This window comes from Urocampus carinirostris, chromosome 1 (assembly GCF_059441175.1).
Source record: "Urocampus carinirostris isolate Australia breed hairy pipefish chromosome 1, RoL_Ucar_1.0, whole genome shotgun sequence".
Classification (NCBI taxonomy): Eukaryota; Metazoa; Chordata; class Actinopteri; order Syngnathiformes; family Syngnathidae; genus Urocampus; species Urocampus carinirostris.
In genome coordinates, this window is record NC_142349.1 from 12427989 (window position 1) to 12453097 (window position 25109).

At 38.4% G+C, this 25109-nt stretch overlaps 1 protein-coding gene across 1 annotated transcript in view; it reads right to left on the reverse strand.

Annotated features, from left to right (window-relative positions):
• LOC148373586 (dynein axonemal heavy chain 8-like) overlaps positions 1-24884 on the reverse strand; it is a 59303-nt gene extending 34419 nt beyond the window's left edge. Inside the window, exons 1-34 of the mRNA XM_088326962.1 lie at positions 24771-24884; positions 24589-24696; positions 24395-24493; positions 23511-23657; positions 20240-20437; positions 19387-19463; positions 19207-19306; positions 19010-19129; positions 18797-18932; positions 17119-17306; positions 16955-17035; positions 16720-16836; positions 16298-16417; positions 16076-16202; positions 15910-15986; positions 14718-14824; positions 14566-14635; positions 13353-13479; positions 13113-13285; positions 12855-12981; positions 11588-11823; positions 11412-11516; positions 8132-8245; positions 7985-8047; positions 7796-7896; positions 7583-7720; positions 6963-7203; positions 6640-6839; positions 4925-5078; positions 4023-4186; positions 3153-3255; positions 2909-3013; positions 2616-2777; positions 15-239 (exon numbers count right to left, since the gene is read on the reverse strand). Coding sequence (XP_088183088.1) covers positions 15-239; positions 2616-2777; positions 2909-3013; positions 3153-3255; positions 4023-4186; positions 4925-5078; positions 6640-6839; positions 6963-7203; positions 7583-7720; positions 7796-7896; positions 7985-8047; positions 8132-8245; positions 11412-11516; positions 11588-11823; positions 12855-12981; positions 13113-13285; positions 13353-13479; positions 14566-14635; positions 14718-14824; positions 15910-15986; positions 16076-16202; positions 16298-16417; positions 16720-16836; positions 16955-17035; positions 17119-17306; positions 18797-18932; positions 19010-19129; positions 19207-19306; positions 19387-19463; positions 20240-20437; positions 23511-23657; positions 24395-24493; positions 24589-24696; positions 24771-24875 — 4515 coding nt within the window. The 5' untranslated portion in view covers positions 24876-24884. The remainder of the gene's footprint in view (positions 1-14; positions 240-2615; positions 2778-2908; positions 3014-3152; positions 3256-4022; positions 4187-4924; positions 5079-6639; positions 6840-6962; positions 7204-7582; positions 7721-7795; positions 7897-7984; positions 8048-8131; positions 8246-11411; positions 11517-11587; positions 11824-12854; positions 12982-13112; positions 13286-13352; positions 13480-14565; positions 14636-14717; positions 14825-15909; positions 15987-16075; positions 16203-16297; positions 16418-16719; positions 16837-16954; positions 17036-17118; positions 17307-18796; positions 18933-19009; positions 19130-19206; positions 19307-19386; positions 19464-20239; positions 20438-23510; positions 23658-24394; positions 24494-24588; positions 24697-24770) is intronic.
• Positions 24885-25109: the final 225 nt, after the last annotated feature.

Here is a 25109-nt window from a genome sequence, read left to right on the forward strand (position 1 = left end):
AAGACTGAGTTTACCAGCTCTTCAAAGATGTCATACTGGTGCACGTGGATGGTGACAAGAGTCTCATATTTGACCCTGTCAAATTTGGTCAAGTCAAAGGTGGTCTGTTTGATGAGAGTTCGGAGGATGTTCAGGAATTTCTTTTTAGTGAAGATCATCACTTCTTTACTGTATTCTGCATTTTCCAGAGCCTCTTCTGAGTCTCTTGTCCAAAGCATTTGGATTCCAAGTAGGCCCACCTAAGACAGGGACAAGAATTTTGTCTGAATACCAAAAATGAACACACAAGATGGGGCAACAAGGTTGGGGTAGAATTACATCTTAAATTATTTATTAGCAACTGCCGGAGGTTTGAAGGAAAAAGTACACATGAGCAAACATTCCTGTAAACATGATCACCTCTACATTTAAAAGACTAACTAACACGTTTCAAAGTAGCTATAAAGAACTATTACCGTAGTTTTACTAGTCATGCTAGCACTAGGTAATAAATCAAAATAATTAGTTGAATTTGTTTTGAAAATTGATGATGTATAAATGTGTTAAATCATCAAATAATAGGAATGAATTTAGGTTAACTTTAACAAATCAATGCTTGCAGTACAGTAAGACCTCGGTCATCGCGGTTAATGGGGACCAAAACCACCCGCGATAAGTGAAAATCCGCGAAGTAGCGGCGCACCTTCAAAAAAAATAAAAAACTTTTTTTTTTAATTATTATTTTTTAGACCCGGTTAATGGGGAAATAAACCAACCACAAAAAGTGAAAATCTGCGAAGTAGCGACGACCCTTCAAAACGGAAAAAAAAAAATCTTTTTATTTTTTTTGAATTATTATTTTTTAGACCCGGTTAATGGGGACCAAAACCACCCGCTCCATCCATCCATCCATCCATTGTCGTCCGCTTATCCGAGGTCGGGTCGCGGGGGCAGCAGCGTTAAAAGGGAAGCCCAGACGTCAGGATAGATAGATCCGACGGGACCCCGAGGCGTTCCCAAGCCAGCCGAGAGACATAGTCTCTCCAACGTGTCCTGGGTCGCCCCCGGGGCCTCCTGCCGGTGCGACATGCCCGGAACACCTCCCAAGGGAGGCGTCCAGAAGGCATCCTTATTAGATGCCCGAGCCACCTCAACTGGTGAAAACAAAGACTGAAGATTAAAATCGATTAAAAAGTAAGCAGTTGTACTGTTTTTATTTGAGTTTAATGATGCATCCATTATCTGCGCCGCTTATCCTCATTGTGACAAAGGGCAGCCCTGGCGGAGCCCAACCCTCACCGGGAACGAATCCGACTTACTGCCGGCAATGCGGACCAGACTCTGGCACCGGGCATACAGGGACCGCACATCCCGGATAAGACTGTGCGGTACCCCATACTCCCGAAGCACCCCCCACAGGGCCTCCCGAGGAACACGGTCGAATGCCTTCTCCAAGCCCACAAAACACATGTAGACCGGACAGGCAAACTCCCATGCACCCTCAAAGACCCTGCAGAATGTATAGAGCTGGTCCAGTGTTCCACGGCCAGGACGAAAACTAAACTATTCCTCCTGAATCCGAGATTCGACTTCCTGGCGGACCCTCCTCTCCAGTACCTCTGAATAGACCTTACCAGGGAGGCTGAGAAGTGTGATTCCCCTGTAGTTGGAACACACTCTCCGGTCCCCCTTCTCAAAGACGGGAACCACCACCCCAGTCTGCCAGTCCAGAGGCACTGTCCCCGATGTCCACGCGATGTTGCAGAGGCGTGTCAACCGTGACACGCCCACAACATCCAGAGCCCTAATGAACTCCGGGCGGATCTCATCGACCCCTGGGGCCCTGCCACCGAGGAGTTTTTTGACCACCTCGGTGACTTCAACCCCAGTGATACGAGAGCCCAACCCAGCGTCCTCAGGCTTTGCTTCCCCAAAGGAAGACGTGTCGGTGGGATTGAGGAGGTCTTCGAAGTACTCCGCCCACCGATTCACAACGTCCCGGATCGAGGTCAGCAGCGCTCCATCGGCACTATACACAGTGTCGATGGAACACCGCTCCCCCCAGTTGACAGCTCCGCCCCTCTCTTCACCCGAGTGCCCAGAACATGCGGCCGCAGGTCCGACGACAAAGTCGATCATCGAACTACGGCCTAGGGTGTCCTGGTGCCAAGTGCACATATGGACACCCTTACGTCTGAACATGGTGTTCATTATGGACAAACCACCCGCTAAAAGTGAAAATCTGTGAAGTAGCGACGCCCCTTCAAAAAAAAAAAAAAAAAAAAAAATCTCATCTCATTATCTGCTTATCCTTATTAGGGTGACGCCGCGTCCGCCGAACTTGCTCCGTCGCGCGGCCCGGGAGTGACCTCCGCCGACTTAAGAGGAAATATTCTTTCATGCAACACAACAAAGTCATCAGAATGTCCAAAAATGTGAATCAGAGGAAATGGGGGTTATTATTACTTATTCTTGCCTGAATATTTTGCACGTTTCCTTTTCAATCAACACCTCCTTGAGTATAAGTTTATTGGGTGATGTTTTCAGTGTTACTTGAGAGTGATTAAAATGCCCAGAATGCTTGAAAAACAATACTAGATTTTATGTCTTGGGCGCATCACCAGTCCCTAACACACCTGCGCTTGGAATTTATCTAGAAAAGGTATGAGCTCAAACTCTTCGTCATTGATGACATCGTCAGCCGCTTTGATCACAGTGTGTAACGAGGACTGCTGCTCTGCCAGTAACTTCCCTAACCAGAGTTCCACAGGACCCTGTGCCAATACCGGTTTGTCCAGCTGAAACAAAAAGCAATTCAAAAAAAGTAAAAATACTGTGCTGTTCCAGTCAGAATTTGCAATACATTGTCTTTAGATCCGTGACCTAAAATGAGAAGAAAAAGGCCCCAAACAATTGTTGGCATACGTACCGGTAATTTCTCTGATTCTTGAGACAAGACAGCCAAAATGCTGTCATACTCGTTGGCGTCAAACTCTGCTTCATTGACATTGTCAAACACTCCAAGAAGATGTGCCTGAAGTTGAGGGGTTGTAATATTTTTACTTAACTGATTTGTGACAGTATTGCCATTTGGCTATTCCAGCTTGCATTGTAGGTAGTGTGACATTTTAAGTGAGACCATTATGCCTTAATACCAAAATAAAAATGCTCACCTGAATCGTGTGTGAATCGCTGGCCTGCCCAAGGATTTCCAAGAGGGCGGGATCTGACACGAAGAAGAACCGTGGGAACAGTAGACGTTTTTTCTCAAGGTACCTGCAATATTCACGGTTGTTATCTATTTTCAAAAGACTTCTTGCAATCACATAATTTGTTACATCACTTATGTATGTAGTACTGTGTTTCATAGTAATATATATATATATATATATATATATATATATATATATATATATATATATATATATATATGTATATATATATATATATATATATATAGAGAGAGAGAGAGAGAGAGAGAGAGAGAGAGAGAGATAAACTTGCAAAAAAAGAGAAAAGGAAGTAAGAAAATATTATATATATATATATATATATATATATATATATATATATATATATATATATATATATATATATATATATATAGCACTTTCAAAACAATTAGCTTTAATGCAAATAGACGAACAGCAACAGTGACAATGCTTTTCTTAATCTACGCTTTACACACTTCTGTCAATGTTGTGTTTGATTTGTCACTCTTTCACAGAGTTGTGTCAGGGTAATGTGATGTAATACGATATAATACGACTTGGCACCACTTGGTGACATGTTGTTGTTGAAACAAGGGATCTTCAGAGTTAGGCTTGTTTTATGAAACTAAAAATTACTGGGCTACTAACTTGAAACAGTAACAGAAAATCGCACACCCTATTTGATGGGTGTTTATCACTCGTCAGTTATGGCCACCAACCAGCCAAAGCTCAACTCTTAGAACTTTATCCCCTTCTGTCTCTAGCCTCTGCCAATTAAGGGAGTTCAACTGTAGCTGGTTTTGAGTAACTAAGTCAAAAATATGAATGTACCCTGTGAGAGACTTCTGACAAAAGTCCAGTTGTTTTTGAAGATCTGGAAGGGTTTCAGCCAACATTGTGGTGCCAACACAGCACTCAACCACGTTTGGGACTTCTTTTGCCCGCGCCATGATGTTTATCCATGTGGAGTCAATTTGCTGAAAGCGCTCAGCTTCCTACACCAAAGGAAATAGCATAGAAGTAGATTGGAACATCCTTGACCAATTAAGACAATGAAACTATTTTTGTTTTCTTTTCAACTCTATTTTCCCTCAAAAGTAATTTATTTCCCAATGTTAAATAATACATTTTAATACATAAATAAAACCAACAAAAACAATTTGAAGAGGCTTTAGGGAGCAATCCTCGGACGGGACGATCCTTAGGTAAGCAATGCTTTTTTTTTACATTTATATAAACAGTGGATATAAGTATTATTAGTTTTACAGTTACAACTGGGTGTCTTAAACACAGCTAAACGATGCTGAAGAGAGGCAGAATCACATTGAATTAGAATGGTTTTGCAACTTACAACATAGAATAGAATAGAATAGAATAGAATAGAATAGAATAGAATAGAATAGAATAGAATAGAATAGAATAGAATAGAATAGAATGGAATGGAATAGTATGGAATATACCTTTATTATCATTGTTACAAAATGGGTTGAACATATTGTGACAACGAAATTGGACGTAGCACTCCAGGATCACATTTTACTGAGAGAATTAAAAAAAACATGGTGCCTTCAGGGGAGTAGTTTCACATTAATCAAATTTATTTGATTATTACCTTTTAAAATTTACAGTAAATAGGTTAAAAAACATATCAGCATGGAGGTGCGCCAGCAAAAAGAGTTATGATTAAAATTATGATTTATTTTTCTTTTAGGGTCACGTTCAGGTAACTTTACCTGAGGCAGGTCTTTGGCAATGTCACCACCAACAAAGACGGCCTCCAAGTAAATCCAAAGGTTTTGCACAATGACCCACTGCTCAATCACATCTGTTGAGACTGACAGGTTGGAGACCCATTCTTGAATCTCTGCTTTATAGAACGTGCAGTACCTGCATATAAGGAAAGAGTATTACTGCACATGTACAGTTTAATTGTAAGTTTGATGCAAAATTACACTCCAAAACCACTTAAACACTGTATCAGATTTTTTTAGGAATTACAATACAAACTGAGGCATCTAAAAGCATTTTAATGATGGTAAGGCGCCCGCTTTGAGACTGGGAGGTTCGGGTTCGCGCCCCGGCCGAGTCATTCCTAAGACTTAAAAAGTGGTCGGCGGCGCCCTCTCTTGGCTGCGGCTGCATCGGGTCAGGTGCAATCGACATTTCGTTCTGTGTACATTGTTACACAGAATGACAATACAAGGAAATTATTATTATTATTATTATTATATATATATATATATATATATATATATGTACTGCACAACTAACAGTTAGGGCAGACAAGTGGGAGCTTGATGCCGGAAGATTCTGGCTCAAGCTCCCATGTATTGTTATTTTAATTGTACAGATCAAAACACAATGGAGGGCTCTGTTGCCTGGGGCGGACCCCCTCTCGTAGCAAAGTTCAAATATACTTTGTATGATAAACAAACACCACACAACAGTCAGTTGTCACCAAAAGCCCTGATGAGAATTCTTGTTACTATAATAGATACTCTTATTATATAGTATGCTGAAAATTTATGGAGACAGCAATGATGATGATGATGACGTTAAATTAAGTGATGCCAATGATAATGATGATGATGATGAAGTGACTGCATCCACAGAACTTATGTAAAATTGTAAATTGATAAGATACTTGTTTCATGTAAATACACAATAGAGCTATCCATGATACAAGTTTTATTCATTCATTCATTCATTCATTTATTCATTTATCTATTTACTATCTGAGCATGGTGGGTGGAGAAAAAGGGTACATTTATTGTTATTCTGCACTTACAGTTGCTTTTAATGTGTGAAGAGTGCACTACAAACACATATGAGATGAATAACCAATAGGTATGCAAACATTTGTATACGCCAATATAGTTTTTTTTGGTGGGGTGTGTCATTTGAGGTGTCCTTAAAAAGTTTCAAGAAAACTATTTTCTCAGTTTAGTATGTGTGAACAATGTCAAACTGAGTTCAAAGGGCCCTAATACTCTTTTTTTCCACCACGTCTACCTGCCGAACACATTAGGTACAAGGAATGAGAAGGACGGGGGTGGGGTGAAGTGTAACTTCATCTTCTTCCCAATGTTTTTTCCTTTCTATTTGTTACTATAGCAAGAACATGGGGAAAGTAAGAAGGGGCTTATTTCAAGAATAGTCCAAACGCCAATCCCAAACCCCAAGAAAGATGAAAAAAATTAGAGTTTATTCAACACGTTTAAAATGCATGTCCTTGCATGTGCATCATGAACAAGCTGACTAGAGCTTCAACCTTGACTTAAGTCAGGAGACCAGTTACAGAAAGTTAAAATCTTCCAAATTATGTTCAGCTCATTTTAGCTGCCTTTACTCCCTGACTGATATTTATTTTTATCTTTTTGTGAGATTCTGTTTGATGGGCACTAAAAAATAGGCTGCATGAAATTTGTCGACTTGACTCTCTCCTCACCGATTGCTGAGCAGCGATCCCAGCACCATAAGACTGTCCTCCAATGTTGTGAGGATCTCTGTGGTGTCACCGCCTCGCAGCATGAGCTGTCCTCTGTCCTTGAAGTCGTTTAGTGTAAGGTTCTGGTCGCGCCACACGGCTTTCACAGCCGTCAGTTTGGCCTCAATGTCCCTCTCTTTCACAGCAGATATGCATATGTCCTAAAAGTTGCAAGATCAGGGGATGGTGTAATTGTAACCTATGCAGTCCTTTGAGATATTTTGTGATCAAGGGTATAGAAATAAATGTTACTTGGGCGGTAGGGAAAAAAAACAGTCCCTGACCTCAATGTCGTCCTTGTACTTTAACAGTGGTGCCGCCATGATGTTTTCCAATAAGCAGGTGGGTGACTCAACGGGAAACTCGTGGCCAGTCATGTTGGCGATCTGATCCCAATGCCTGCGGATCATTGACTTGTTGGTCATCATCTCGAGCAGAGGACACAGTTCACTAAAGTCTTCGATAGTCTGCTTGAGGTCCAGGAAAGCCTGCCACTCCTTCAGAGCCTTGGGAAGACGTCGGCACCTGGAAGAAGACGTCACATTTGCTGCTGTCATGGAGGTCATTTTGGATCGGCGTAACTGTTTGAAGAAGTTAGATTTTTTTATTATCCAATAACTGTATTGCTCCGTGCAGTCAGAAAGGTTTTCAGTTATTTTTGAATTTTGAATGACACCACCCCTTAAAAGAAACACCTGTGCCACATCAAGGATGGGGCAACTTACCTGCATCACTGTGAGGTCCTTCAGATGTCTTCATAATACCTATAGCTTTACTTTTGTTGTAGTTATATTTTAAACTTTAATCATTACAAATTTTTGAATATTACTGTTCTCCCACAGTAATTGGAATAATAAATGAACTCGTACTATGCCCATAGATATTTTAAAATTAGATAAAAGACCTGTTCTGGAAGTCCATAAGCTCACTGTTGATCTTTTCGATATCCACTTGTGTCCACAGGAGCTTGCAGTGACCACTGATGGTCCGCATCACACTGTCATACAAACCGTAGAGCTTCTGAAGAAGTTCCAGCTCTTTCCTAATGTAGAATTACAGATATTAACATTAAGCAAGGCTATTCTCATTGAGAGGTTTTATGAGTTGAGCTGATTACTTTTTATTTTGAAGGCACTCATAGTCAGAGACCGGCAGGCCAAGGAGCTGTTCTCCAGAGTTGTAGGTGGTGAAGTTTCGCCACAGCTCAGAAAACCTGGCCTGGAAAGGGGTGAATACATGTGTCATTAAAAATATAGAAATGATCATTTACATACCACAGAGGATAATGAACAACCACCACAATTACCTGGAAGGTCTGGAGCCTACGGCTAGCTTCTTTCGGTTCTATTCCTTCAGCCATGGGGCCTTCCTGCAGTGTGTTTACAAATTAAATAAGCTTGTGCATTGTTTACTGTTACATAAATGAAATAGTGATTGATTACTTTATGCTTACAATGTCATAATCATCCATGAAAGTGTCAACATCTTTCTCGAAAACGCCGACGCGCTCCATCAGGTCTTGCTTGAGGTTAGGCTGCATGCAGAAAAGCTGATCTTGAACGGACATCTGGGAGAGGAAATGTTAAACAGTAAGCACAGGAAGGGAAAAGGTTAAATTAAGCTGTAAGAATTGTAGGTTATTTTTTTATCTAGCAAAAGAATTCTGATGTAATAAAGTAATAATATGTGGTATTATCATGACTAGATTGTCGTCAAACATGTTATTTTGTAGTTTTTTTTTCCAAAGATATACAACTTAACATCTCTATCTTAGTTTTGCAATAGCCCAATTATCAAATTGTTGTCTCATTGTTATGAACTTCTGTAAGTGTTTTGTAAAGAATGCACAATCTATAACAGGGGTCGGGAACCTATGGCTCGCGAGCCAGATATGGCTCTTTTGATGATAACATATGGCTCGCAAATCTGGCTCGCAGATTTGGGTTTAAAAAAATTATCGTTTGCTTAAATGCATCCATCGATTTTCTATTGATCATGTCTTGTGCAGAGTTGCAGTTGCACGAGCGATTGTCTATTTTAATTGGATGATAATACCCTATGTTGGCCTTTACTGGGGGGCACAGGTACACGCCCCCTTTAAGTCCATTGGCACTTGGCCGTTGGTCATTAACTCAAAGCTAACTCTTCGACGGAGAAGATGGCGAAACGAAAAAAAGATGATGAATATCGTACATTTTAGGACGAATAGCCCGAAGAATTTGCCTTTGTGAAGAGGTATGCCTATTTTGCAATGACAAAATTGCATCGATGAAACAGTCGAATGTTTACCGGCACTTCGACACACGCCATGCCTCCTTTCCACGGTCTGCTTTTGCAGTGCAATGTGCGCTGGTTGTCAAGAGGAAAAGTGCTCAGCCGTTTTACGGCTTGCCTCAACGAAATACGGATTTTTCTTGAAACGAAAGGCAACGAGCATCCTGAGGTAGCGAAAATTGAGTGGCTCCTCAAGTTTTATTATCTCGTCGATATTACCGAACATCTAAAACAGCTCAACGTTAAAGTGCAAGGCGTTGGAAATACAGTGTTATTCCTTCAACACGCTGTGCTTGCTCTTGAAAACAAGCTGGAGCTCTTGATCAAGGATTCTGAAACAGGTCGCTTACTACATTTCGAAAAAAGAGTTTACAGAGGCATACACAACAAGTGAGCCCACTCAAAACATCTCCACCAGCTAGCTGGCTTCACATCCGGTCTCCTCCAGTCGTTCAAAGCGCGCTTTGGAGAATTTCGTGAGCACTGTGGTCTTAAGTTCACCACCCATCCAGACGAGTGTTCACTGAACACAGCCGACCTGAGTTGCATTCCTGATGTCTCCCTGGTAGATTTTGAAGCAGAAGTGGCTGACCTGAAGGCCTCAGAGATGAGGATGAGCAAGTTCAAATCACTGAATGAAGAATTGGAAAGAATTGCACGACAGAAAGCGGAGTTGGCGAGCAAGCACATGAGGACAGAATTGGACAAACTTCAATCCAAAGATGAGCTGATTCTCAAAGCTTGGAACGCGCTTCCAGTCACATACCACACACTGAGGCGTGTGAGTATTGGTGTATTGACAATGTTTGGATCGACGTATTCATGTGAGCAGTCATTTTCACATCTCAAAAACATCAAGTCCAACCTACGATCACATTTAACGGATGAAGGCCTCAATGCCTGCATGAAGCTTAAACTCACCAAGTACCAACCAGACTACAAAACCATCAGCAAATCCATGCAGCACCAGAAGACGCATTAATGGTGAGTAATATAACATCATTATTTAAAATAATAAATTAAGACGCTTGTTATGCTGACATTTAATTGAATTCAGTCTTAAAATATATTATATGGCTCTCACTGAAACACATTTCCAAAAATTGTGCTTTTATGGCTCTCTGAGTCAAAAAGGTTCCCGACCCCTGATCTATAACAATGAAATTCAAAAACTTTAGTGAATATTTTTTCTAAACTGAGGAGTCCAATGTTAAAAATATGTCCATTATTTATATACCTACAAGTATTATACTTTATTTTGAAGGTAATTAAGCACATGAGGATCCATTTAGCGGCCATACTTGAAGGAGGTTGATAGTGAACTCTATTTACAATCTATACCAGTATATACTTGACTCAGTGGTTGGCCGTCAGGGCCTGCATGGACTTCTCTGCTGTCCTAAATAATATCTGAATCATGTGACGTTAATGATATTTTTTCCATGAATACTTAAACATATACTTATTTTGTCAGTTTACAAGCATTGCTCTTCACCTGATTGTGCTGCTTCCAGATGTATGCTTTAATATCCAAGCATTAAACCAGTTACATTTCAGGCATTATTTGTTGCCGGTGTCAGAAATCTATCCGGAGGCCTTCACTATCAGTTCTGCCGGCCCAGAGGCATGAAATAAGTGACAAAAAAAAGTTGGTTTAGCCAATTAAGATTTTGAGTTGGCGGAGCCAGAGCCTTCTAGACGGCCTAAGGAAACGTCAACAGTTTCACAAACTATGATTGGTTAAGGGGCGGTAACAAAAGTATCACAACGATAGGGTGAAGAAAAAAAATCCCTGTGTCCACCACTTCTGTCGAATGGACATTTTCAGCCTTTAATCGAATGAAAATCGAGATAAGAAATACGGCAGGAAAGACTTGACTTTTAACATATGCTTTAACATAGTAATGAAACGCATGGATAATTTTTACGCAGAGTAATTAAAATATAATTGAGGAAAGTAAGGAGAGTGGATTTTGTGCACAAATGAAGATTATTTATGGTGAGTAAAATGTGGCTATATTCCTAAATAATATTCAATATTATGAGGTTATCATTGCCTTTTAGATTTGTTGCAACTTTAGCGGCAGTAAACATATATATATATATATATATATATATATATATAAAGCATTTATATATATATATATTTTCACACTATGAAACACAGAACTACATATATAAAAGAACATACACCTGAGCATGCTAAAACATATCGCCCACAAAAAAAAAAAAACCTGAAAAATTATTAACCAGGAGACAAAAAAATCAACTGGGATATTTTTAAGATATCTCACCCTCTAAACATTTCTAGATTTAATTTTCAAGCTTTTTTTTATTTTATTTCCAATTCAGGTTGAACACCCGATTTTCCTAACACATTGCTCTTTTTTTTTTTTGTAATAAATAGGACCGGACATTTCCCAACTTTAGAAATCCTGGATTCTAAGAACCCGACTTACTGCCTTAGCCAGAAGTCTGGTGAAGAACCGGCCAAGTCCGTACACTTCTCCAGGTTCCTTCTCAGTCATTTCGGCTTGGTAAAGAATTAACACTTCATACGCATCCTAAAAACAAGGAAAGCTTGACTGCTCAGGTCTAATGTAAAAGAATGATAATGCTGGAAAGTGTTTTTTACTTGAGTGGAATTCAGTGTTATGTCCATGTTTATCTCAGAATCGCGAAGGCCGGCCAGTGTTTTCATAGCGCAGCGGACGTCATCCAGATTTGTAATGGGATGTGAAAGCTGCGTGAAGCTTTTGTGGGTAAGCAGGCTGATGTCGATGATGTTCTTCCGGCACTCTATTCGTAGATATTTGCACAAGAGCTTCTTCCAAGCCTTAGCTTCGTTCGTTAGGGATTCTTTAAAGTGATCTGGTCAAGGCAAAAAGATTTATTAAAAGCAATTCTGAAATTACTTAACATGCCAATAATCAATGCCAGATTACAAAAACATTGACAAACCATATTGTAAAATGTTTTTCTTTTTAAAGACAAAAATTAAACTACAAAATAAAATAATTGCGTACAGGTTCGTTGCTAGCCATTTGGGTGCCCTAGGCACAAATGCTTGAATTTTATTTTATTTTTTTTACAATTTTGTTGTATTCTGGTGCTTTACTTTGTGATAAATACTTAATTAAACCACAATCAAACTTAGTTTTGTGCTTTTTTTTCAATACGAATACTTGTTTTGATATTAAAGGCAGTGAGACTCGCATCATCTAGACCAGTGCACCGGAGCAGTCTTATCTAATAGGCCAGTGCGTCATATGAGCAGACAAAAAAATAATTTTAACCACGGAGAGAGGACCCTTTAAAACAGTGTGCTAAATTGGTGTGGAAATATGGTAAAATAATGAACTTTATTTCAACATTGACTACCGGCAAGCGACGCAAGAGCATCATCTCGTTTTGTTTTTCTTTTCTCAGCTACAGACTCTTGTTGCCGTTTTGAGGCCATGTTCGCACAGGTGTTCACCAAATTGCGAATACCACTGGGGAGGAAGAGGGGGGTACCATGAGACTGGAGATAAGCCAGGGCACAAAGTAGATTCACCCCTTTTCTCTGGAAATTTGGTTTATGCTGCTTTTGTATTGTTTAACCATATTAGCGCATATTATTAACACTTTTAACACGTTACACTTTTTTTCTTCACTACCCTGATTTCTTTTGGTGCCCTCCTGGGCACTTGGAGCCCTACGCAGTGCGCATTATATGTGTTTGCAGGGCTACGGTACTGATTATGTAGTTGTTTGTTTATGTTATGAATCAGACTTTCAAATTCTAACAACAATTTTGAGTTACACAGTTTTAAGGCAAAAATTTGGGATGTCAGGTTAACAATGAAGTGCATTCCAATCCACTTTTGTGTTTAAACAGATGAGCACAGAGTTAAACTTACCAGTCGACAGCTCAATCATCCCAACGACGATGACATTTTTTATTTCCTCAACTTGGCTTTCCAACACGTCATAGTGCTGCAATTTATCTTTTATCTCCATTAAGGACGGTTTGCTGTCAATAAAGGCCTAAAAAGATAAAGTGAAAAATTCCCTAGCACGCAGTCAGGTGACATTTGTGGATCACATAACCTAAACCTAAAATTCCCCAAGATACGAAAAATGACATCAGTTTCCGTGAGTGATGTACAATACAAAACCTTGATAACGCGCTCCTTGTCATCGCTCCACAGCTCCTTTAACTTCTTAAAGCGGTCTAAAACAGCAGCCGCATTGTCCCTTTGCAACTTCAGGGCCGACCTCAAGACAAAAATGATTGCTTTCACATCGTCATGTTTGTTAACGCGACTGTAGAAGTCCAATTTCTCCCGACCTGTGTGCGAGTGAAGAATTATTCCAACTAAATGCAGTATTGATTCAATAATCCATCGTGACTCTACCTTCAGAAGTAGGGCATTCGTGTCTGTACTCAACCTCCCAGCATAGGATTCCCTTGCTAACGTCCAAAATACATTCAACGATTTTATGAATGGCATTATGAATTTGCTCTACTGTAGGTACCATCACCTGTGCACAACCAGAAATCAAATGACGTTTGTTGTTAATAGTCAAAAACAACATATGTTAATGTTTTAAACCAGGATTTGTTTTGAAATCGAGGCTTGGGATTTTAAAGAAGGCTTTTGAGGTGGTCTTAGTGTTCAATATTAGGGTTTTGCTGGAAAATCAATCCGATTGTTTTATAGTTATGTTTCTCACATTACTATATTAAGAGTGTGTTTACTATAAAGAAATAAATAAAATAATACTTTTTAAAATGCAATATCATTTGCTGTTATCTGAATATTTCAACGTTAAAATATAACTTAAAACAACCTACTTAATTAAAATGTGCAATTTTTTTCTGAACGGGACAATATATGGTTTAGGTTTTTATTGGTATCTTAAAAAAAATTCTGGAAAAATAACACTTTAAATGGTTGAAATTAACATGGCTGATAGGCGATACATTTTTCTTATTTTACAAAAAAATTCTGAGAAAATGTTTATATATATATATATATATATATATATATACATATATATAAGATTGATAAAAATGATGCAAATGTTTGATGATAAAATTATTTTAATTATAAATGTCGTAAAATAAGGAACATAGTATTCAAAAAAAGTAAAAAATAGGTATAATTATGTTTCGTTTTCTAAAAAAAAGATGTAAACTTGTTCTATTAGCAAATAACAAGTACTGTTTAACTGTATACATTAAAAATATTTAAGAAAAAAAATATCTGAAAAGAAAAAAAGAAAATTGTACAACATAAGATGTGTATTGTCTTTAATTTTTTTGCATTGCCTGTTTTAACAGCTGCGACATTTAGTACCCAAATTGAGGAGGCCTGGATCACATGTTTAAAAGGGTAATTTTAGCCAAGGTTTGGGTTTCAAATCAGAAGTTTTAGATCAGCCATTCACAATTAGCAATCACCGACTGGTTGAACCTATATGGTCCTTATTCAGAAAAACAATGATCAATCGATCATATCTATATCATGTGGACATCATTCATGATCAGCATTGGGTTCTTGGTTTAGCATCATCCAGAACCTCTTTAGGTGTATGAATATCTATTGTTACCTGTGGTTTACTTACTATATTTGGTGCTTGCAGAAGCACATCAGATTTCATCATGGGGACCCAGATGGAGTCAGCCCTTTTCTGACTGCAAGACCCAATAATTGCATGAACATCAATGATCCAAGTTGTGGTTTCAAAAGCAGCAACAAAGACCGAAAATGACTTACTCATAGCCACAGACTCGCCTCTCCACAGTTTTTAGGGACAACTTGGTCATTTCCACCAGTGCGTCCAAAGTCCTCGCACCAAAGGTGTCATACTGCTTTGTGAATTCCTGAAATTGTCAATGTTGTTCGCGTAGGTAATTTATGTGTATGTCATACTGTATTGATTGATATACCGTATTTTCCGCACTATAGGGCGCACCGGGTTATAGGGCGCACCCCCAAAAAATAGTTTTTGGTCCTATAGCTTCCATACATAAGGCGCACCGGATTATAAAGCGCTACAATGGGAACGTAGACAAAACAGTCAGATAGTTAAGTCCAACTTATTACCCCCTTAACATTCCCAAAGCTTGCAAAGACGCAAATACGTGTCGAGAACACGTGCGGATGCGATGTCCGTACGATGTCACTCAAATGCATCGTTCCAAATATCATTCGGAAGGTTAAAGTCTTGGGATTAAAGAAATGCCAACCATTCCTTAGTTTCTATTTTCTTTTTCGGTCGCAACTTTACTGTGCATATGACAATAAACACTTTAATTTAAAAAAAGACCCATCACAGAAACATCGATATCACTCTGAAACAAGATACTGGGAAAATATATAGCCGGAGTAGCTCACCGAAGTCGTTGCGTTCAATAATAATGTGCAACCATGGTCCTCTTATATCCGTGAGTGTAGTAAATCCAAGAAAGTAAAATATTTACAAATACAGAATGGTAAAACATGTTTCCTCTATGCCGTAGACAACCAAACTTGCTATTCACATTTATCTTTTTTGGCCAATTGCAGGCTTTGTTTTGCCCCTTTAGCCTATGCAAGCCAGTAAATGATCAAAAGGATCCGACCCCTTTACCACCGAATAACTTTAGCCAATAGTGATCGATTCAAATGATGATTGACACATTGGCTGGGAAATAAAATGCCGGCATATGTATCCCAGCTTACACCGCGGACCACATCGCCTACGAGGAAAAATCTAGTCGGCGGCTGCTTGCCTTTGTTGCGAGACCTTGCAACTTTATATCGATCCATATATAAGGCGCACTGTATTATAAGGCGCATGGACAGTTTTTGAAAAAAATAAAGGCTTTTAGGTGCGCCTTATAGTGCGGAAAATACGGTATGTAAAAATTTGTACAATAAATGTTGGAGCTATAATGTGTTAACCGAAACCTTTAAGCAAACTAACCTTTTCAAACCGTGTCGCTTTGTACTTCTCTTGGTTCTCTGATGTGGCTTCGGAAGTCCTTTGGGGTTCTTTCTGAGCTACAATGGCAAAATAAAATCCCATAATATTTAGTTTGATTGGATTTATTGTGTAATTTCTAGGGGAGAATAAATATATGTTTAGGTACCATCTGCGGGCCTCGGGGCTTGCTTGGACTTATAAATGGCATTGAAAACTCTGCCCAGCTCGTTTACTGCTTCTTTCACATGGCATACTTTTAGTTCTAGTAATTGGACCCCCTTATTGCACACACTCTAAAATAAAAGGAATGAATCGATGATAAATGTTCTCAAGAAACATTCACTCAGAAGTTATCATTAATAAAGGAATTGGAACAATATCCTTTCACCTCAGTGTGATAAACGAGAGGATCAATTTCAGTGGCACGATTTTCAGGCAGTTCAATTAGAACAGTCTCTGAGATCTCTTGAAGGTAATCATCAATGTGATACTTGCAGACATTTTTTACCTAGGGAGAAAAATGGAAACATGAATTGAGGTCAACCTATGTAAAACTCCAATGCTGACTTGTAACTTTATTTTCACACCGAAACTCACTGTAAAGAGTACCCGAACCTTGCCATCTTAAAACTAAATCTAAATTTTGACAGCCTCTACACCGGACTAATATCCAAATTTTAAACTTTAACCATAGCAAAAAACATACTTTAGGTTTGACAATGATGAAACTTATCATCCTGAAGGCAAAATACTTTTCTCATACTGCTTTGAAAAGAGAACAAACATAGGAAATTAAGGTACAGTACTCACCTTGGTCAAGATTGTTGTGAGTTCACACAAGGCATTGTCAATATTTATAAAGTACTTCTCCAGTAGCAGCGAAGACCACATGACCATAACAGATCCATAGCGAAGCAAAGACTCCATCTTGGTAATGGGCACAGATGTATGTGGTAAATCGTGACGATCTCAACAAATAGCAATTTTCTTTTCTTTTTTTTTTTGCAGAATTTCAGCACTTTGTTACAATCGCAAAAGAGCTTACCTGGGTGGTCTTTGATGTCATCAAGTTGATAAAGTCAGCTGGTATGCTCTCACAAGTTTGCTTGTAATCCAACAAAATTGTCTATAAGTGAGAGTCACAAGGACACCATCATGTTGTTTTCATTGTACGGCAAGAAGAGTAAAAGATGAACAGAAAAGACTTACTTGAAGACGATGGTGACATGTCTTTAACTGACCCTGAACCTTAAGGAAATGTAATGCTTCCTTGGGAACTTCAAGACCCATCTTCACCAAACTGCTTGCCTCCTGGATTGCCTCACTTATTTTGGGATCAAAGTTAACTAAATACTTTCCCGTAACAGTGCAGCGAATCAAGAGTGTTGTATTCAAGGCTGCCAAGATATAAAACAAGCAAAACACAGACTTATGCTCTGATGAAACCATTACGTGATAGTTCTTAGACGCTAGCCCCCTTTCACACAGTTTTTCCTGTAAACGTGCACATTGGACATGTGCATTTATACTGTATGTCCCTGTCTTTCAAGAAAAAACTCAGATGGCTCAAGTTGTTTTGGTGACTTTCGCAGTAAGTGTAGTACTGTAGTTTATGATTAGACTGCTAACTTGTTGATTCTGAGCTGTCAGCAAATTCTACTAAAAGCCCACCTGTAACACTAAAGACAAGGAATATTTTGCAAGTGTCGCTTCCAAAATGTACATTAAATTAAAGACAACATTTTTTGAGAGAACAATATATACACTGGACTAAATATACTGGAGAAAGAGGGTCCAACAGGTCTTAACAGGCCCCTTTACAGCATTGTCTAACACGGCTATATCAATTGATCTTATAAGGCGCTGCAAAAGACTAATAACGATTTTCAGATTGTGCTTTTCAGGCAATTACAGGTTCAAACTCGGACAAACAAATACATCCGCAATTTACTCATTAAGTTGACGTATTTTGACTGTCTTTTTTTGAACTAACAACAGAAATCTAGAACTTTTTGAAGATCTAATGAACACTAATATATGTTTGTGACCTTATTCATTCATAAAACAAGTGTGGTGTAATTTAATGCATTTTTCTACGACGCAGGAGGAGCTCATCAGCAAACTCTGACAGTCTGACAAAGATGTGCTGTTCATGGAATCAGATACAGTACAGGAACACTCAACAGAACAGATAGGAAGGATAATGGCTCTTGAGGACCAGGATTACTACCCCAGTCCTACCCCAGTCCTAAACTGACAGAGCTCGGCTGCAGTATCAACATTTTGAGTAGTTTATATGGAAAAGATCAGACGTTTATAGAGAATTTGCAAATAGATAGAGATGTTAAAGTATATGTCTCAAATGAAGTCCCAGTCAAATCTTCAGAGCCCTTCAAAAATCCAGGCTATCTTCAACACTGCGGAAAAAGGCCTGCTTTGATTGCCAAAGGGCAAAGAAAGTGCTACACAATATTGGTCGACTTAAGCAACTGTGGGTAAAGCTTAATTGGATCGTGCGAGTGGGCGTAATCTGAGATCAGTCTCACATATTACTTTGGAAAAAGTAAATTGGCAGATTCAAATCAACAAATCACAAGGGACTTTTATAGATGATTAAGACTTGGACACAACATGAAATTTTGTTTCTGGTAATAAGAATTGAGACTCCAAAAATAGGGTTAAGAAGTAGAATGAGTTATACGCTTTGGTAAATATTGGCCATGACCCCAAGTTTACAACTGGATAGTTTACTAATCAACTATACCTTTACTTCCTAAAATAAAGTATATTCATTAAAGTTCAATTAACAGGTAAAAGGGTATCTAAGGTCCCTACTGGTCACTACCTAATGTTCAGTTTTCTTTTTAAAAAATGTAAGAAAACAAACCAAAATCCAGCTTTGACACTTCTGCAGTCCAAGCTTTGTGGTTGTCTGACTCGAAACGTTGTAAAATGGCTGTAGTCTGGTTGTACAATTTTACCACAGCACGTCCCTCAGGAGTGGTCAAGATGTCAGAGTTCTCCTGTAGATAGAGAACAGTAGATAAAGGCAGCATTGTTGAAAGAGAGAGTTCTTGTATCAAAGCTCATTTCAGCGTACTCGTATATACGATATGGGCTCGTGTATTTTCCTGTAGAGGTGGCGGGCCCAGCAAATTCTCCCAGAGACAGGTGGCATGTTTCGAGACAACGGCGGATCTTCGTTTTGTTTTTCAAATAACTGCGGGAAAAATGATGAACAAATGATGCTATATGAGAATGACACACATTAAACAATACATTCTTATGGTACGCTACCTTTGTCACCACCTCGACTTCGGAAACGTACAGCTGGAGAATAGTACCCAAAGCTGAGGGCATTTCTGCCTTTAGACAAGGAATGTTGAGTTTTTGAAAACTGCAACCACAGCAAAAAGTAGAAAAAGAAACTTGATTCATTGATAAGAATGCATTGTTTGTGGTTTGATTTTGACTCACCGTTGTATTACAACAAGAGCTTGCTGGGACGAGTCAAATCTGGTAAAGCTCGAATTCATGAAATTCTTGAGCTGCTCCTAAAAAGACAAAAAAGAAAGATGGACATATATTTTAAGACAAAATTGAATAATACCGCAAAACAATTTAGTAATAATATTGCCAGAGCATGTGTCTCATATAAAAAAATATACCACCCACAGTTATTTAAAATCGCTTAGGCTCATTATGAATTTTATTTTTGTTGTTTCAAGACAAGGTGCGAGCAGAGTTCTTTTGTAAAAACGTCACAAAATACTACAAGTGAGAAGGATGCGAATGTATTTACATTCAGCCATGTGATGTGGGGACTGATCTAAGTTTGGGAATGGATTGGTTATTTTTCTTCCAGCATTCCGTTTACAGATGCAAATAAAGAGAGAGAAGTGTGTTAAGTGTGCAAAGATTCACTCACCCGATCAAACTCTTCTAGGTTGGCGTGTTAGTGTGTTTGTTATTTGGGTTTTCTTCATGAACAGTCTCAACAGTGAACATAACTTGTTTATGAGGTTCTAAATACAGGATTCCAGCCAAAATGGGGTCTGATGGTGTAAATCTGCGACTCTAAACAGTAATTGAGACTCTGTCCTTGATATACTAGACCAAACCAATAGCTAATTGAGCTGTTTAGGCTGCATATATACTAAAATGAGGTAGATCAGCAGGTATTTCGCTTATCTCCAAGCCAGATGTACTCATGAAACGTGCCATATCTGGCCATACATTCCTGACCCCTGGTCTGTAATAGTCTTCTGGACTGTTTTCCTTTATTTTAGCATCATAAAGTACTCCAATCCAAATCATATTGTCCACATACCTCCAGAGTGGTGACATGAGACATGAACGTTTCAAAGTCCGCTTCAAATGCCACCGTCCTTGACGCAAACACATCCGCTTGCTTGTTCTTCAGCTCGGTGGAGACTTTGCGAAACTGACCGGCCAGAGTCTCGATGCCCTCAATGTTGGACTTGGACAGGCACTCAAATGTCTTGAACACTGACATTATTTTAGTAATCTGCGAAAATGTAAGCAGGTTTTATTTTTATCTCACTATCTAATTTGAGTAAATTGTTTGTTTTATTGACATCTATCTTTTAACATGATAAGACTGAGCACTATGCAAGCATTCCAATAGGTGACTTGCAGACAATCTATCATCTTAACTGTTAGTATTATTTGATTGCAATGGATTATGTCAAGTGGTGTCCCCTAACCAGTGCCCGAAAATAGCTGCTACCCCAGCGACCTTCGTGAGGATAAGCGGTGCTGATGATGGATGGATGGATAACGCAAAGTCGTTTTGAGTCTGCCACATTTCTTTTTTCTGATTTGTTATTAGTTTTGCTGTGTGTTAAAAAAAAAAAATTCTCTTCAAATCGTGTTCTCTGGTGTCTTGAGACCTTATCTGGTGTGCTTCAGAAAATTGTTCAACTTAATACAATTACTGAAAACTAATTTGAAAGTACATTTGCAAATGGTGTAGAGTCAGTTGTCCATATTTTATTGAGCTGTTTCTTTAAGAAATCACTTAATGAAGTCACCACTGCCCAGAAGAAATGCGCACGATTGTTGAAAATGTTAGTTTTGTGGAAATAGCCAAACATGATATTTGGATTTTACGATATTTTCCAAAACAATAACAAAAATCATTCTTAAAATTTGCAAAAATATTTTGCCAGTGGAACAAAAATGTTTACCTGTTCTAACTTATTCAGATTTTTGGTTATCATGTATTGTTTTTAAAAGGAGAAAATTCATTAAAATCAGCAAAATTATGTACAAAAGTATTACCTTATTTTATTTATTTTGTTATTCCTGCAGTGCAATCTTAAAAAGCTTCGTCATAAAAAAGGGGTTATGAAATATATTTCCCAATATTACCTCTTGGGTGGATAATTAGTACATAGCAAGAAAAGAAACGGTTGTGCTGCCGCCTATTGATATGGATGAGTGTTAACGTTAATCAGCTGATCACTAGTCGAAGGCAAATAATACTTAACAATGCTTTTTTGCAAAGACAATCTGGGCAATTACCTGGAGCACACGAGAGAAGGTCTCACAGCACTCAAGAGTGCCCAGTCACACTGATCTAGCAAGTTCTGTTATATTGGTTATTTCCTATTACAATTACAATACTCTATATTAATTCTACAGTATTTAAATTGCAATGTTAAAATGTAAACTGGGGCTGAAAACATTTCCTAATGGTGGTAGTTTGCGATTTTTTTTTTCAATGAGAAAAAGTTTGCCCTTCCTCAAAATATGTTGAGAAAACACAGTATTGAAAGGTTATTTGTTGTTGCCAAATAAAACTGTGAAAAAAAATCAAAAATAAGATAAAATGTGTAAATACTTATATTTACAGTATATATACGTATACTTATATTTATATATTTTATTGTTTTGTTGTCTAATTTCCTTATTTTTTATTTTTCTTACTTCCTTTTCTTTTTTTTCAAATTTCTCTCTCTCTCTCTCTCTCTCTCTCTCTCTCTCTCTCTCTCTCTATCTATCTATCTATCTATATATATGTGTGTAACGGGTGTAATAATAACTTTTGTTTTATTGAAATTCCTGCTGAAATATGTGTATAGTTTTTGGTAAATGTCCTGCAATGCTGAGTCCAACAGTGCCATCTGCTGGTATGGGGTGGGGTTTGGTTTTGGCTTCTAAGATGTGACCAGGAGGCGGGGTTTGTTGTTAGTCTTACCAGAGAGAACTACCCCACCCTGAGCCTTTCTGCGCATGCTGTACCGCTTTCCCGCTCAGGCTTAGAGCCCTACGTTAAGCGGCCATTACCTCGTTTACTAAGCCTAAGTAAAGTACAAAGGTAAGACCTATCTTTTGGTGCTCCACAAAAGAAGTTAATTTTAAACATTATAACCCCAGCTGACAAATCTCTCACCATGCATAGTAATGTGATTGATATTGTCAAGCTGTTTACGTTTATTTTCGTTTTGATACTGTTTTACTAAAAAATAATTCCCCTTGTAGAGATCAAAGAGATCAGACCCAGCAGAAAAAGCTAATGTTGTGACTCATCCATTTGCAGGTAAATTGTACCCATTTTTATACTCATTATTGTTTTTATTCCTATTTTCTCATATACATTAAAAAAGGATGATGTTGGTTAAAATTTAGACTAAGAAAAACATGTTGAATTCATTGTAAACGTTAAAAATCCACTATACGATCTCTTGTTAAAAGTATCTTGTTAAAATGTAAAGATGTAAAAATGTATTGTGATATTCTAAAATGTATTTTCTGTAAAGTGAAAAGAAAGCTCTTTGATATGCTTTGTTGTTAGTCTTACCAGAGAGAACTACAAAGAGATCAAAGAGATCAGACCCAGCAGAAAAAGCTAATGTTGTGACTCATCCATTTGCAGAAACTGTAATAATAAAAACCTCATCATCCAGTCCAGCGTGAATGTGGATCTTTGGTGGGACATGTACACCGCGGTTACATATATATATATATATATATATATATATATATATATATATATATATATATATATATATATACAGTATACACACCTTGTTCACACTATGCACTACTCCTCATTGCATTATTAGTTTTATAACTTGGGCAAGTTTTTCCAAGCACTATGTTGTCATTTTTCTTTTCTTTTGACCTACTTATCCTTATAGTCTTCTATCTTTTTTTTCTTCAAGGTCTCTATATTACATGTTTTATTTACCCTGGAGTGCCATGTCTAATCTTGTTGCATACAATGTTTCACAACGTTGGTATAAATGACAATGATGAGAATTCTACTTCTAATTCTCCATCCAGCCATTATTTTCCGCTTATCCGGGGTCCGGTCTATTTCTAGTCATTTGTATATGCAAGAGAGTACAGTGACTTGTCATAGGGAAACGTTTCCCTCATATAAAGTAAGCAATACCTACTATAAGTCAAGTCAAGTCATATTTATTTGTATAGCCCTTTATCACAAAAGGTCTCAAACGGCTATACATAAGCATGTTAGCAATTCTTAATTGAAAAATTACCATTATTTATGAATAATTCTTATACGTTTTCGATATTCTGTATGCTGATTAAAAATCCCAGATGAAACATACATTTTCAAGGCGTTTGCAGAAGACCTCAAACTTTCTCAACACGTGCACCTCTGAAAAGACAAAGGGCCTCTGGCCTGGCATTTCTTTAGCTTTTTCCTGTGTTTTTGCCAAGCAAGACTCATACTCCTGATACAAACAGAGGCACTCCTGTCGAAAGATCAATTTAGACATAGCAATGGAAATTATATCAGCATAGTTTACACCCGGGGTGTCAAACCTATTTTAGCTTGGTAGAATCATCGTAGAAATAACACTCACGAGGGCAGGAATTGTAGATTAAAAAGAAAGAAAGCGAGAAAGTGAGAGAGGAAGAGGAAGAGGCAAAAGGAGATGAAGAGGAAGAGGCAAAAGGAGATGAAGAGGGAGAGGCAGGAGAAAGAGAGTGAGAGACAGAGAGAGAGAGAGAGAGAGATGGGAGAGAAAGGCAGACAATTAAAGTGAAAGAGAGAGAGGGAAAGAGTTACTAAGAGAGGGTTAGAGAGAAAAAGAAAGAGCGTAGGAGAAAAGAGGGAGAAAGAGAGAGATAGAGATACAAAGAAAGAGCAAAGGAGAAAAATAGAGGGAGGAAGAGAGACTAAGAGAGAGAGTAAGAGAAAGGGAGAGAGAGAGAGAAAATGAGAATTACAGAGAGGGAGAGAGAGAGAGACAAAAAGAGAGAGTGAGAGAGAGAAAGAAATACAGCTTCAGTTGCTTTGTGAGTGGTGCCTGGCTTTTGTGACATCAGGTGGATGAATTTCAAACTGCAGCTAGTTTTTCTCTTGCGCTCCTCTTGGTGTTGTCTCGCAAGCCAGATTAAACTCGTTGATAAGCCTGATCTGACCCGCGGGCCACAGGTTTGACACCCCTTGTTTACACAATATAACTAGCACGGTTATGTCCCTTACCTTAATTTTCATCACCACACTTCGACAGTCTTGGTCCCATATTGCTGTGCTGTTGTTGGCAATATATCGCCTACATGCTATGATCATCTGATTTGTGACCTGATTGTACATTGTATGGTATTAATTGTTGTTTTAATAACACAATTTGAATGCAGCTTCAATAACGAATGAGTCGGAAAATCAAATTCACTCACCTTGATAAAGATGGACGATATCTTATGACTTGTATAGTAGTATCGTGACACAGTGTGGATCATCTGAACTGCATTAATGATGTTCTGCACACTTTTCACAATGGTGGCCTGGCAAAAACAAAATCAAATCATTTTACAGCTTTCAAAAGATTCTTACTCGTGAAAACAAATATAGTAGCTACCGGGTCGCTGGTATGAAGAGGTTGGCATACTTTCTCCAGTATGTCGAGGAACTTAACATTGTCTTTGGCCTCGTTGTAAATCTCTGTCACTCTAGCTTCCAGCATCGGCCAGGTCTAAAAAGGACAACATGCCATTGGAGATGTACAATGTCTTTAGAGTAACAAAATACTCACAGTGGTACTGGCTCAGTTGTTCTTGTTTCTTGCAGACGATCGTTGAAAATAAAGCTTTAAAGATTGTCATTAGACAAACTGATACCAAAAATAGTCCAGCTAATGCTTGCGGACCCACACCTGGCTCGTGATAAGGTTTTCTGCGGCCCCAGAGTGGATTTCGGT